This window comes from Geotrypetes seraphini, chromosome 2, assembly GCF_902459505.1.
Source record: "Geotrypetes seraphini chromosome 2, aGeoSer1.1, whole genome shotgun sequence".
NCBI classification, from domain to species: Eukaryota; Metazoa; Chordata; class Amphibia; order Gymnophiona; family Dermophiidae; genus Geotrypetes; species Geotrypetes seraphini.
In genome coordinates this window covers 35,684,029-35,699,275 of record NC_047085.1, presented here as the reverse complement: position 1 = coordinate 35,699,275, position 15,247 = coordinate 35,684,029, and the positions used below count along the sequence as shown (strand labels likewise).

At 41.1% G+C, this 15,247-nt stretch overlaps 1 protein-coding gene across 7 annotated transcripts in view; it reads right to left on the bottom strand.

Moving 5' to 3' along the window:
- The window catches only part of ASAP1 (ArfGAP with SH3 domain, ankyrin repeat and PH domain 1), a 558,081-nt gene that overhangs the window by 114,026 nt on the left and 428,808 nt on the right, over window positions 1-15,247 (bottom strand). For all 7 annotated transcript variants that reach the window (XM_033933030.1, XM_033933029.1, XM_033933028.1 and 4 more), the window contains 2 exons: window positions 1,712-1,779; window positions 403-510 (listed from right to left, as the gene is read on the bottom strand). In XM_033933030.1, the coding sequence (XP_033788921.1) occupies window positions 403-510; window positions 1,712-1,779 (176 nt within the window). The remainder of the gene's footprint in view (window positions 1-402; window positions 511-1,711; window positions 1,780-15,247) is intronic.

Here is a 15,247-nt window from a genome sequence, read left to right as displayed (position 1 = left end):
TAGCAACTCTAGCTTTTTTCCCTACGGCATGGGCATGTTTGACCCAATCCCCTTCTAATTTTCTTGATTCTATTGCACATAAATGAGTTTCTTGAATAAAATATATATCCGCCCCTTGCCTTCGGTCTGTCCCAGTATGGCAATTCTTATATTCTTATGCAAATAGTATGCCTTAAAAAAACCTGTAGATTAGTCAATTTTAATAACATTACTACTAAGTCATATAACTGAAATTTGAGTTAAACAAAGAGGCGTGCAAGAATCATGTTTCCTTTAAAGACAGATCCAATATATTCTACTTCCTAAGCTTTATTGCTCTCCTTTTACAATGAAACAAAATATTCGATTAGCTTATTGTTATATTCTTGATGTAAAACCTATAATCTTAAGTCACACACTGACCTTATCATCCAAATCATCATCACTTTCATCGATCTCTTCCTGTCGAAGATTCCATTCGTATTCTACATGGACATGAGGATTCAATTTTCCTGCCATGGCTTGTGAAATCTAAAATACCAAGAATAAAACTATTACCTTTAGAATATTTATGCCCTTTCTTATAAGTTTTCAAAGCTAAACAAGCAGGAAAACTAAGCAGTCTACATGTAATGTGTAAAGAACAAGTGGTTCTGTGCAGGGCCAGTCCTACTACTAGTGTCTGCTTAATGCGCTACACTGGGCACTCCTACTTCCCCTTACAGCTTGCCTGTTGGGAGGGTGACAACAGCAACAGAAGAAGCAGTGGCACATAGTTAAAAACAGAAGATAGGAAATGCTGGATTCCTGGGGGGAGGGGAGAAAAGGGGCAATGGCCAGGATTCACTAACCTGCCAGATCAGGCCTGATCCGGGCAGGTCCGACTAATTCAGGAAACTCTAACAAGCAGATGAGGGCGATCGGAGGAACGCCCCCATCTGCAGGTACAGATCACGCTATAGCAATCCCCTGAGCATGCGCGGGACTTCCGTGCCGTCGGAGTTGGATTTTTTTTTTCTTTTTCTTCTATTAGCTTGTGAGTACGTTTGGGCAGGAAATAACTCAAGCGCTTCCTTGAACTTGTATTTGGAAAAACCACATAATGTAAAATTCTACTCAAAAAGGGTGTAATTTTCTTCTTCTATTAACTCATGGCGAAGGGAGAAGGGCTGCTACTGGACAGGAGCAGGGAAGGGGTGCTTCTGGACAGGAGGAGCAGGGAAGAAGTGCTGCTGGATACAGGGGAGGTAAAAGGAAGGGAGAAGGGCTACTTCTGGACAGGAGGAGCAGGCAAGGGGTGCAGGTAGACAGTTGAGGAAAGAGAGAGACAGAAAGAAAGACAGACAGACAGCAGCCAAGGAGAGAGAAAAAAAGAAAGACAGACACACACATCTATTCTAGCACCCGTTAATGTAATGGGCTTAAAGACTAGTTATCACTATAAAATAAATATATAAATATATATATATATATATATATATATATATATATATATATATATGTCTCATAATTTATTATTTTATTAAACTTTATAGCTAATGTTTTTAGATGTTTTAATTAATGCTGCATACTACTTTCTTTTGTCTTGCTAGAGCTGAATTCGTTTATTTTTTGTCCTTATTCAGCTGCTGTCTCCCTATTAGATAGTTAACTAGGATTACAACTGTGAGGCTTATTTTACTTTCATACTAGATTCACCAGATGTTGAAAATCAAAATTTTGCTTCTCTTACCAGTTCTTCACACTGGATGGTTTTCATTTTCTTTGCTATGTCCAGTGCTGTCTCTCCATTGTGGTTTACTATTGGAAAATAATATTAATTAAAACAATCTGATGATACAAAATCAAATTCCTGTTTAACTTACTGAAAGAACAAGAGGTATCATGGGGTTCTAAACTCAGAGATTCAATAAGTAAAAAGCTAGTAATGTCCAGTCTAGATTCCAATTTAAAATAATTTCATTTGGAATCTGGTACAAGTTTGTAAATCATTACCAAAAGCCTAATTTTATATAGGTTGACTATTTCATTTCATTTTATTTTATTAGGAGGCAACAGAGGGTTATGTGACTTGTTCAAGGCCACAAGGAGCTGTGGTGGGATGTGAACTGAGTTCCCCTAGTCTTCGGCCTGCCAGTCTAACCATTAAGCTACTCCTCCTCTAGGTAGAGTAAGGAAAGTTCAAGGTCTAGATGTTTACAGTTTGCAGAGAATTTTACACAAGACTTGCTAAATATGTGAAGGGACATAATCGAAAGTGTGCCTAAATATGAGGTTGGACGTTTTGTGCAAGAGGTCCACAAACCCAGTAGGAAAAATGTCCATTTTCAAAGCTGCCAAAAGTCTATCTTTTATTTTTGAAAATGAGCCAGGTATAAGTTTTGGGCCTTAGGATGTCTACCTTTTTTGCCCATTTTCCAAAAATAAAAACGTCCACGTGAAGTTTTCTATACGTACCCACCAACTACCTTGTCTGATGATCACGGCAGAAGGAATCTCCATTAACTGAGCCAGTTTTGGGGATTCCTGGTGGCTCAGCTGATGGGGATTCCCCCTGCTAGGATCAGTTGAGCCGCGGAACCCTACACCTCTCTCCCTATCGTCCCAGACATTTTCCTACTCATTCGTCTAGATCAGTGTCTCTCAAACTTTCTTGATCAGCGGCACACTAAAGGTAGTGGCACGGCTTGAGGCACCCAGAAGTGCGCGGACATCGCCATGATGACATCACGCATATGTGTGACATCATTATGTCGAAGAACATAAGAATTGCTGCTGCTGGGTCAGACCAGTAGTCTTATCGTGCCGAGCAATCTGCTCCCGCGGCAGCCCTAACTGAGACTAGCCTTACCTGCGTACATTCTGCTTCAGCAGGAACTTGTCTAACTTTGTCTTGAATCCCTGGAGGATGTTTTCCCCTATAACAGCCTCCAGAAGAGCGTTCCAGTTTTCTACCACTCTCTGTGTGAAGAAGAATTTCCTTACATTTGTACAGAATCTAACCTCTTTTAACTTTAGAGAGTGCCCTCTCGTTCTCTCTACCTTGGAGAGGGTGAACAACCTGTCTTTATCTACTAAGTCTATTCCCTTCATTATTTTGAATGTTTCGATCACGTCCCCTTTCAGTCTCTTCTTTTCAAGGAAGAAGAGCCCAGTTTCTCTAATATCTCATTGTACAGTAACTCCTCCAGCCCCTTAACCATTATGGGGTGGGCAGACTAGATGGGCCGTGGCCCTTATCTGCCGTCTATTTATATGTTTCTATGTTTCTCTGGACCCTTTCCAGTAATACTGTGTCCTTCTTCATGTACGGCGACCAGTGCTGGATGCAGTATTCCAGATGGGGGCGTACCATGGCCCGGTACAGCAGCATGATAACCTTCTCCGATCTGCTTGTGATCCCCTTCTTAATCATTCCTAGCATTCTGTTCGTCCTTTTCACCACCGCCATACATTGTGCGGACAGCTTCATTGACTTATCGACCAGTACTCCCAAGTCTCTTTCCTGGGGGGGTCTCTCCAAGAAACGCCCCGGACATTCTGTATTCATGTATAAGATTTTTGTCACCGACATGCATCACCTTACACTTATCCACGTTAAATCTCATTTGCCATGTCGCGGCCCATTTCTCAAGCGTGTTTATGTCATGTTGCAGGTCTTCGCAATCCTCCTGTGTTTTCACTACTCTGAATAACTTCATATCAATTGCAAATTTAATCACCTCACTCATCGTACCAATTTCCAGGTCATTTATAAATATGTTGAAGAGCACGGATCCAAGCACCAAACCCCGCGGTACTCCACTCGTGATGCTTTTCCAGTCCGAGTATTGTCCATTTACCCCCACTCTCTGTTTCCTATCCGCCAACCAGTTTTTAATTCACGTGAGTATTTCACCCTCGATTCCATGGCTCACAATTTTTCGAAGTAGTCGTTCATGTGGAACCTTGTTGAATGCCTTCTGAAAATACAGATATACAATGTCAACCGGGTCACCCTTGTCTATCTGCCTGTTTACTCCCTCGAAGAAGTGCAGCAAGTTCGTCAAGCAAGATATTCCTTTGCTGAAGCCGTGCTGGCTGGTCCTCATCAAATTGTGTCCGTCAAGGTGATCAATGATGCGGTCCTTTATCAGCTAAGTCTAACAAATAGCAATTGAGTACCCCAACCACAGACTTCCCTAGGCCCACCCAAACTCTGCTCCATATCCGCTTAACTAATTGCAATGCAATTTTTTCCATTCATTTTTCATATACACAACAGATATAAATTCTCAAAACTGATACATTTCAATCACTATATTGAAAATAAACTCATTTTACCTACCGGCGATCCTCTGTAGGCTGCAGTAATTAGTTTTATAGGTGAGACCAGGAGGCCAGGGGGGAAGCTGGAGGACGCTAGAGAGAACGGGGAAACATGCAAGCCTTGAGAGAATCGGGCAGCGCTGCCGCTGTACCGCATAGGGAAGTCAGCTGGCAGGCGCCTCTCTTCCTCCTCAGTGTGCCATGGCACACTTAGAATCTCAGGAGGCACACTAGTAAAAATAATAATAATAATAACTTTTATTTTTCTATACCGCCACAATCTTGCGACTTCTAGGCGGTTCACAAAGAAGAAGAGCTGTACAATCAGCGAATTACAGTAGATGAATACAAGGTGGTTGAAAGGAAAATTATACATAGGTTGAATTATAAGAAATTAACTATTTTTCATCTTACAATTGAAAATAGTCAGACACCAGCGAATATCAGGATACAATTATGAAGAGGGAATTTTAGCAGACAGGGAATGTGGATACCTAGTGTGAGGAAGAAATTCAGGATAAGGTGTGGAAGTTATGTTCGCGGGAGAGTGTCTGGCTAGGACAAGAATTTCTTAAACAAAGTGGTCTTTAGTTCTTTCCGGAAGATGCTGTAGGTCAATCTAGCGGTATCAATGAGATAGCCTAGCCATGATTGCTGTCTACCAGCTTGAAACTTGAAAATTCTGTCCAGGAAGGTTCGATATCTGCAGCCAACGATTTTCGGGTATGCAAACAGGTTGTGGTTTCTGGTAGATCTAATGGGGGAATAGAATTCGAAGTGAGGTAGCAGGTAATTGGGGGCCATTCCCCAGATTAATTTATAGCAAAAGCAGGAGAACTTGAATAGAATTCTTTCTTCGATTGGTAACCAGTGCAGCCGTTTGTAGAAGGGACTAACGTGATCCCTTTTCTTTAGTCTGAATATTAAGCGGACGGCCGTGTTTTGAATTATTCGCAGTTTTCTTACTGTTTTTTTAGGTATCCCCAAGTAGATGATGTTACAATAGTCCAGGGTGGATAGAATCAGCGACCGTACCAGTAATCTGAAGGATAGAGGGTCGAAATACTTTTTTATGGTTTTCAGTTTCCAAAGAGTGGAGAAGCATTTTTTTGTCACCGAGTTTATGTGATTGGTCATAGTTAATTTGGTATCTAGAGTGACTCCTAATATTCTTATAGTTTTTAATATTGGGTCGTCGTGGCCGTTTATTTGTATTGCTATTGTGGTGATTTTTTCCTTTGGGCTAGCCAGGAAAATTTTTGTTTTTTCTGAATTTAGTTTCAATTTATAGTTTGTGGTCCATTGTTCAATTTCCGTCATAATGAGGGAGATGTGTTTGGATGTGGATTCGTCACTTTGTTATTGGAATTAATATAGAGATGTCATCTGCGTAAATGTAATATATATTAGATTTCAAGAGTTTTGCAGTAGGTGACCTAGGGAGGAGATATATATGTTGAACAAGGTGGGAGATAGCACACAGTTTGAGATACACTGGTCTAGATCTAACATCTACAAAAGCCCCAGAAAAAATCCTGAACAGAACAAAATCTCAGCTTGGGCAACTGAGAATAAACTCGAACTCAACGCTACCAAAACCAAACTACTATGGTTCTAATCTAATCTTCATTTTATATACCGAATCTACTCCCTAAGGAGCTCGACTCGGTTTACAATTTGTTAAAAAATGAAACATAACAAGTAAAAACTGTGGGATAAAAACAGAAACTGGTTAGATTAGATGGATGGAAAAAATTAGAACAAAAAAGTATGTTGAATTACTTAAAATTACTATTCAACAGCTAAACTCAAATTAACTATAGTGAAAACAACCAGGTTTTTAAACTTTTTCAAAATTGATATAGAGGCTCCTTTTACAAAGCCGCGCTAGGGCCTTAACGCGCGGAATAGCCACTACCACCTCCTTTTGAGCAGGCAGTAGATTTTCAGCTAGTGTGCGCTAATCCGGTGCATGCACTAAAACCGCTAGTGTGGCTTTGTAAAAGGAGCCCATAATTGATCTACCAGTCTTAGAGAATCTGGAAGTCAATTCTAAATTCTCACCAATTTAAATGTAAAAGATTTACTAAGCTTCCCAGAGAAGGAAATACTAATTTGTGAATTGTTGTAATTCTTGAATAGCAGGATCTAACGGAATTCCAACTAAGGGGAATCAAAGAGTCAAATATTCCATAAAGGAGTTTGAAAACCACACATGCACACTTGAACTGTATCCTATGATGGACCGGAAGCCAATGGAGTTTTCTCAGCAATGGGAAAACATGGTCATACTTTCTCTTTCCAAAAATAAGTTTGGCCGCTGTATTCTGTATTAACTGGAAATGATCTAAGCTGCTCTGTTTAATACCCAAATAAATAGAATTACAATAGTTCAACTGAGCCAACATAGTGGATTGTACCAGTAATAAATAATGTTCTTGATAAAATACGTGACCTAACTTTCCTCAGCATGTGCAAACTAAAGAAACATTTCTTTGCTAAGGAATTTATCTGGTCATTAAAAGTGAGAGAGGAATCCAAAATAATACCCAAAACTCTAGAAGTGAAGTCAACTTGTAATATAATATTTGATTTCAATGCAATATTACTAGGAAGATTAACTAATTTAGGTCCGATCCAAAGCAGCTTAGTTTTTGAAGCTTTGCCCAACTCTGGAGCTTAGAATACAGTGACCTGTAAGCAGGTCACTGAAATCATGTTTGACTTCCAATAAAATAAAAATGTCATCCACATAAGTAAAAATAGATTCTGCAGGCAAAAGACAGAATTTTTTTTAAGATGTCATATAGATATTAAATAAAATAGGTGACAAAGGAGAACCTTGCGGCACACCACATTTGGGTATCCATGAAGATGAGACCTGGCCCTCTAAGCATAACTCATAAGAACGTCACAAAAGAAATTTACCTAAACCAGTCTAGAACCACATGGGTTAGTCCTATGTCAGCCAACATATGAATCAAAATATCATGATGAACCACATCAAATGTAGCAGACAAGTCAAATTGCAATAATACTGCATATATATTCTGTAACTGTAAATTTTGAATTTTTGCAATTAAAGATATCAAAAGAGTTTCTGTACTGAAATTAGGTCTAAATCCATGTTGAAATGGTAACAAATAGAAAATTTCTCTAGATAGTTGGAAAGTTGATTGGAAATAATTGATTCCAACATTTTTGTCAGTAGAGGTATATTTGCAATAGGATGAGAGTGGGAAGAGACTAAGGGGTCCATGTCAACCCCTTTCAACAAAGGTGTTAGAACTATTTTACCCATCTCCAATGAAAAATGGCCATTACTGAGAGTATGATTTAGTAAGGAAGTAAACCAAGTGATGGCCTGTAAAGGAATATTACCATAAAGATAGGAAGGGAAGGGATCCAAAGTAAAGCTACATCTTTTCAATTTTTCACATAATTTTAGGACTTGAATCTCTGAAACAGGATCAAATGCCTTCCAGAGACGGTCTGTGAAGATTAGAGTAGGTTCATTAGAACCTAAAGAAAAATCATCAAAATTAATGGCTGGGAAAGTATCTCTAATAAGAGTAATTTTGTTGTTGAAAAATTTTGCTAGTTCATCTGCAGTTGGATTATTATGTTTTGGTTTTGTATTTAATAAAGATAGAGATCGCCGAAGTTTAAAAAGAGTGCTATTTTGATTGTTGGATTTAATTATCTTGGAACCATAAAGCACAGTTACTTACCGTTAACAGGTGTTATCCAGGGACAGCAGGCAGTTATTCTCACTGATGGGTGACGTCACCACGGAGCCCCGGTACAGACACTTCAAGAGTTTGAAAAAAGCTCTTGACATCCGCACCGTGCATGTGCGAGTGCCTTCCCGTCCGACAGAGGCTAGCTAAGAAACCAACCCAGGGAGGTGGATGGGTTGTGAGAATATCTGCCTGCTGTCCCTGGATAACACCTGTTATAGTATGTAAATGTGCTTTATCCCAGGACAGGCAGGCAGCATATTCTCACTGATGGGTGACCTCCAAGTTAACAGAGATGGGATGGTGGGAGAGTTGGCCAAAGAAAATACAATTGAAAACAAAAGGCCGAAGTGCCCATCTCGTCTGAAGAAAAAAACAGACAATAGGGAGAAGTGAAGAAATGAACTGAGGACCAGGAGGCAGCTGTACAGAGTTCCTCAGTAATGGAACCGAAAGGAAAACAAGAAAGACTGCCAGAACTTGAACTGAAAGACAATATCCCCGTGCCAAGCCAGTCGGGGTAAAAGAGAACGAGAAAAAGCAAACAGCCAAAAGATCTTTCTTGTGAATATAGGATATCCAAACAGAGGTGAATTAAAAAGAAAAAGTTTGGATAAAATCACTGTGGCTCCGACCTGAGTAACAAGGAGGAGAAAAAACTGCGTAAAAGGACAAAAGCAAAGAAAACCCAGCTCCTCGTAGGAAAAACGAGATGCAGGAAACAACACAGACAGAAGAACTGACTGGGCAAAATGAAAACAGTAGAAAATACTGAGAAAAACAATTTTAAAAAAAGAGGAAACTGACAAAAAGTCAGGAAAACCGCAAGAGCGGGAAGGCAGTGAAAGGAAAAATTTTTCAACAGCTGTTGAAAACGCGACTTCGTAGCTCTGCGGAAACTGAGGGACCATGCGCCTCCATCGGGCACGAAGGCACTCATGCATGCACGGTGCGGATGTCAAGAGCTTTTTTCAAGCTCTTGAAATGTCCGTACCGGGGCTCCATGGTGACATCACCCATCAGTGAAAATATGCTGCCTGCTTGTCCTGGGATAATAATTCTTTCTTGCGGTTCTAATCTCCAAATTATATTTCTTAATGTCAGTTTTCCAATTTCTCTTATCAGAATCTAAATTAGTTTTTCTCCATCTCTGTTCCAATTATCTACAACCCTGTTTTAGTGCCGGATGGAGGGGTAAATACCAGGGAGCTGAACGAGTATAGCTCACTGTTTTGGTAGTTGGAGGAGAACACATAAGCCCCTACTATTAAAAACTCCATTGGCTGCCCCTAGAGGCCCGAATCCTGTTTCAGTTCTCCTGTCTGTGTTACAAATCAATATTTGGCCTAGCCCCCACTTACCTGGTTTCCCACTTCAATCTGGCAAGCTATCTTAGGCCCATATGAAGAATACATCTGTTCTCCTATCCAACAATAAAAGCCTGCCACTACAAAAGATTCTTGGACAGAACTCTTGCCTTCCAGGCAGGCAAATGGAACGATTGGCTTAGTAACGTTTTCGCGCTCTCATCATCCTACTTCAATTTTAGAAAACTGGTAAAAACGAGCTTGTTCAATCGATTTGTTAACTAAGAATCTACTCAGCTCTGCTTACTCAACCAGTAACCCTAATGAACTACATAGCTTTCATATTCCTTCATTATGTAAGATTGTATTGCTTTTTGATTGTAACCCCTTCGCTGATTGTCCAGCGCTTCTTGTTGTAAACCGCCTCAAACTTCTACGGCTTTGGCGGTATATAAGAATAAAATTATTATTATTATCAATAATAATAAAACGCTAGAGCGTGCATGCGCTCTCGAAAATTTGTGAGTCCTGGCGCCGTGAGGTGTGCTTCTGTGGCAACATTCTAACCTCATGGCGCATGCGGGGGCTGAAGGCGCGCGACTGTTCTCTCTCCCTGTCCTCGGCGCGTCACCGCCCGCCCTCACTCGCTGCTGCCTCTCACTGCACCGTGAGGTGGCAACATTCTAATTGACACCTCACGGCGCTTGCAGGGGCTGGAGGCGCATGCCGCGACTGTGCTCTCTATATACCTCCCAGCTCCAGCGGACTAGGCAGCACCAGTGGCAGCAATGGTGGACAGCAGCCCCGCTCCGGCAGTTGACCCTCCACAAACCTCCCGGCTCCAGTGGCGTAGGCAGCACTATAAACACGCTGCTTCGCGCCCTTCTCTGCCGATTTCCTCTGCCGCGTTTCTGATGACATCATCGGAGACAGACGCGGCAGAGGAAATCGGCAGTAGAAGGCCGCGAAACAGTGTGTTTAAAGTGCTGCCTACACGGCTGGAGCCTCGAGGTTTGTCAGTGGTGGGAGGGTCAGGAGCAGGCCAACGGCAGTAAAAGAAGGGGGAGGGGCCGAACGGAGCAGGGAAGAGAAGATAAGAGAAGGGAAAGGGGGTGGGGGAAAATGCTGCTACTGCTTCTGCACAGGAAAGGGGGGGATAGGAGAGAAATGCTGTTGCTGCTGCATAGGGAAGTGGGATGGAAATGCTGCTGCACAGGGAAATGGGGAAAAATGACAGACAGAGATAGCGGAGGGAGGGAGACAGAAAGAAAGAAAGACACAGGGGCAGGGAGAGGGACAGAAAGACAGACAGAGAAAGGGGGCCATGGAGAGACAGTCAGCGGGAGAGGGAAAGGGAGCTGCTTTGGGGGGAGGGGTGTGCTGGGGGGAGACAGAAGGGGCCATGGAGAGATAGGGAAAGGGGGCTGCTTTGGGGGGAGGTGTGCTGGGGACAGACAGCTTTGCTCTGGGGGGGGGGGAAAGATAGAAGAGGGCCATGGAGAGACTTATTTGGGGGGGAGGTGGGTGCAAACAGCTTTGCTCGGGGGGGGAGGGGAGACAGAAGGATACAGATAGCGGCCAAGGAGAGAGAGATAAAGAAACATAGACAGACAGACACATCTATTCTAGCACCCGTTAATGTAACGGGCTTAAAGACTAGTTATTATTATAATGTTCGAGAGATACTTTCAGACAACCCAACAAACATAGAAACATGATGGCAGATAAAGACCAAATGGCCCATCCAATCTGCCCATCCACAGTAACCATTATCTCTTTATCTCTCTAAAAGATCCCAAGTGCCTATCCTAGGCTTTCGTGAGAGCCTTGACTTTACTTTATAGGGTCAACCTTTACTTTACCTTACAGGGTCAACCTTGAGGTACATAAAACATCAAAAGTGCAGAAATCATTCTTGATTCTACTCTCTCTCTCCTTTGCACCACAAATTTCCAACTTATTGAAGAAAACCACTTACAGTATGAAATAACTATGGCTAATCAAACCGCAACTCACTATTATGTTGGGATAAATACAATATAGTAGATTCTCAGTTATCCGGCACCCATGGGGATTGGTAGATACCAAATAAGTGTATTTCTGGCTGTTTGAGAGTTAGCATAAAAACGGGTCTAACAAATAATGTACCCCATACCATAGCATACCAGACACTCTGTACTGACTTGATATTAATACTGAAACATAGTAAATAAAAACAGATTATGACAAATAAAGACAAAAAACAGCTTTGTGAACGCAATGTGCAATTTCCTCTACTGCATCACTTTGGAAGCGGCAGAGGAAAGGCCCTGCCAGGGCTGTCTGGAAGCAGCCTCTTTAAGGCACTTCCCCTGCTCACTGGCTGCCGCTACTGTGTCAGGTAAGGGGAAGGAGGGGAGGTTGTCAGGACCTGCTCTGCTGCTTCGGGGGCAGGAGGGATGGGGGATTGTTGGGACCGGCTGCCACTGCTTTGGGCGGGCGGGAGTGTTGCCAGAACTAGCTGCAGCTTCGGGGACTGGAGGGAGGGAGGGAGGAGGGAGATTTTTGGCTACCTCAATACTTCAGGGTGCTGAGGGAGATTCTAGCTGTTTTGATGATTTGGGAGCTGGAGGGAGGGAGATTTGGGCTGCCTTGACTCTTCGGGGGCTGGAAGAAGGGGGATTGTTGGGTCAGGAGCGCAAGACTTTGGAGGAGCATGAGGGAGCAAATAGAATGTTGGGCATGATAAAGAAGGGAATCACGAGTAGACTGGAGAAGGTCATAATGGCGCTTTATAGAGCAATGGTGAGACCCCACTTGGAATACTGTATCCAACATTGGTCTCCCAACCTAAAGAAGGATATAAAACTGCTGGAGAGGGTGCAGAGACGAGCAACAAAACTAGTTAAAGGTATGGAGAATCTGGAATACGAGGATCGACTTAAGAGACTGGGATTGTTCTCCCTTGAGAAAAGGAGACTGCGAGGGGATATGATCGAGACCTTCAAAATACTGAAAGGAATCGACAAAATAGAGCAGGAAAAACTATTTACATTATCCAATTTGACACAGACAAGAGGACACGAAATGAAGCTAAGGGGGGACAAGTTCAGGACTAATATCAGGAAGTTCTGCTTCACTAAGAGAGTGGCTGACACCTGGAATGCTCTCCCAGAGGAGATTACTGTGGAATCGACCGTCCTAGGATTCAAAAGCAAACTAGATGTACATCTCCTTACGAGAGGCATAGAAGGATATGGATAACTAAAAATTACAATAATATCAAACAATAATTCCCACTTAAGCTAGAATGTGTATGAAAGTTCTATTTTACTAACAGGAGTGAGCCTCAGTAATGGAGCCTACGCGTAGTCAAATTCAATGACTGGGGTATTCAGCGTAGTTGTTTGTTGCTCCTTATTCTCCAATCATTGGCTTCACTCCTTCACTCCTATTATTTTACTTTATTTATCAAAAGACTAAAACTAATATAAATTAGTGATTATTATTTAAAGTCGTTTTTTAGTATATAAGAATGCTGTAATTAGTTCATTTCCATTCCTTTCATTACACTCTTGTAGACTTCATGAAACTGCATTCATTCATTTAACTCCAAAGGTTAATTCTTATTATATATTGATAGTTAAGCAACATTTCTTATTTCGAAATTCTTATTAATAGTTGAGCAACATTTCTTATTTTAGAAAGCCTACTTATCTTGAGTCAGCGCTTGTATTACAGAAAAGCCAACGTGGCCAACGTTTCATGGGCAAAGATTCCAACCCACTGCATCAGGGCCGAATATTATGGAAACCAAGCTGCTGAAAAAATAGGAAAAAATTTTTTTGTTTTGATTTTAATAAACAGCAATATACTTTATACAGTTTATACACAATAAATTCGCTTACTTACTGCTCACTATGTATTTGAAAGCGGTCTCATAGTCTAAACAAAATGGCGACAGCCTCATTTTAAAAGACTTGGCAGTGTACTGACGTCAGTCAGAATATCGGATTTCATTGGGGCAGAAGATCGTAAACTATACTGCATTAACTAAGGCAACAAACCAAAACCTGGAACTGGAATCCAGCCAGTGTTTGGTAAAAATGTTACCATTCAAGTAGTTTGTTAAAGGTAGCTTCTAATAAAAATGTTGCCATTCAATTTGTTTGTTCAGGCCATCAGGATACAATGTATTTAATCGGCTAATCCATCGCTGTTCATGCTGGGCTAGCATACGCCTGAAATTGCCTCCTCTATTATCAGGTTTAACTACCTCTATAATGACAGCTCTTAGTGTCATGAACTCATGTTTTTTCGTAATGCAATGTCTTGCTAGTGGCGCCCCCATATTCAGATTCTTAATATTACTCTTGTGTTCTGTCAGTCTGACAGTCAGTGGCCTTGACGTCTGCCCTATATATAGTAGATTACAGGGACATCTTAAAGCATACACCACTCCCCGGGTTTTACAATTCGACGTATGATTCAAGGTATATTCCCTATTATCTTTAGGGTTCCTGAATGTTTTAGTGCATTCCATCAGAGCACACATCTGACATTTGCCACATATTTGGTGTCCCAACATCGCAGTGTCTGAATTAATGGAGGCATCTTTAGGATGAGAGGGGCATAGTATTTCCTTCAGATTTCTACTACGGCGATATGCTATCCTGAGGGAATAGTCCTTAAATGTTCCTGCTATACTTAGTATCTCCCAATGTTTTCTCAAAGATTGAGCAATTTTGTAGCTCTGATTCGAATACGTTAGTACACAAGTCATAACCTTCTCATCTATATTACCTTTGTTCTTATTTCTGGGGGTTAATAAAAGCTCCCTATGATTATAAAGGGCTCTTTTATATGCTCTCGTGATGGTTTTTTCCGGGTAACCCCGTTGCAAAAATTTTTGTTTCAGGTTAATTGTTTGTCTTTTAAAATCAACCTCAGAGGTACAGATTCTTCTAATTCTCAAAAATTGTGAAAAAGGAAGACTCTTTCTAAGGGAACTAGGATGAGCACTTGAAAAATGTAATACCGAATTGCTATCTGTCGGTTTCGTATAGACCTGTGTCTGAAATTTCCCATCCACAATTTTAATCAAAACATCCAGGAATGAAATTTCAGCTGAGCTGGAAGTATGAGTAAATCTAACTTTAGGGTGACAAGTGTCCATATATTTCAAAAACTCACTGAGTTCATCAGAGTCTCCGTTCCAGATCAAAAAGATGTCATCAATATAGCGAGTCCATTGTGTTACTTTGTTAAAAAAATGTGAGGGATATATCCATTTTTGTTCAAAGTCATTCATGAACAGGTTTGCCACAGCCGGAGCCATGGTAATACCCATGGCTATCCCTGATTTTTGATGGAATAAACAATCTTCAAACATGAAAAAACTGTGTTGAAGTACCATTTTAGCTAATTGACAAAGAAACGTTGTCGGCACTTTAGGATTTATTCTTGAATCCAAGGTTTCTTTAATAATCTCAAGCGCCTCCTCTTGTGGAATGATAGTATAAAGAGAGCACACATCTATCGTGACCAGTATAGATTGTCGATCTAATTGAATGGGCTCAATTCTCCTCAAGAATTCAGTAGTATCCTGTATATAGGAAACAGTCTTTTTTACAAAGGTTTGAAGAAACTTATCAATATAGATAGATGCAGCTTCCAAAAGCGATCCTCTATTGGAGACGATAGGTCTCCCTGGTGGAGTAGTTAGAGACTTATGGATTTTAGGAAGCAGATAGAAAATCGGGATTTTTGGGTATCCCACATTCAAAAACCGAAACTCTCTTTTAGTTAAATAGCCATGATCTAAAGCAGTTTTAGTCAGTTTGTTGATTTTTAACTGCAAATCTTTCGTTGGATCAACGGTTAAAACTATATAATCATCACTGTGTAGTTGTTTAAAAGCTTCCATCATATAGT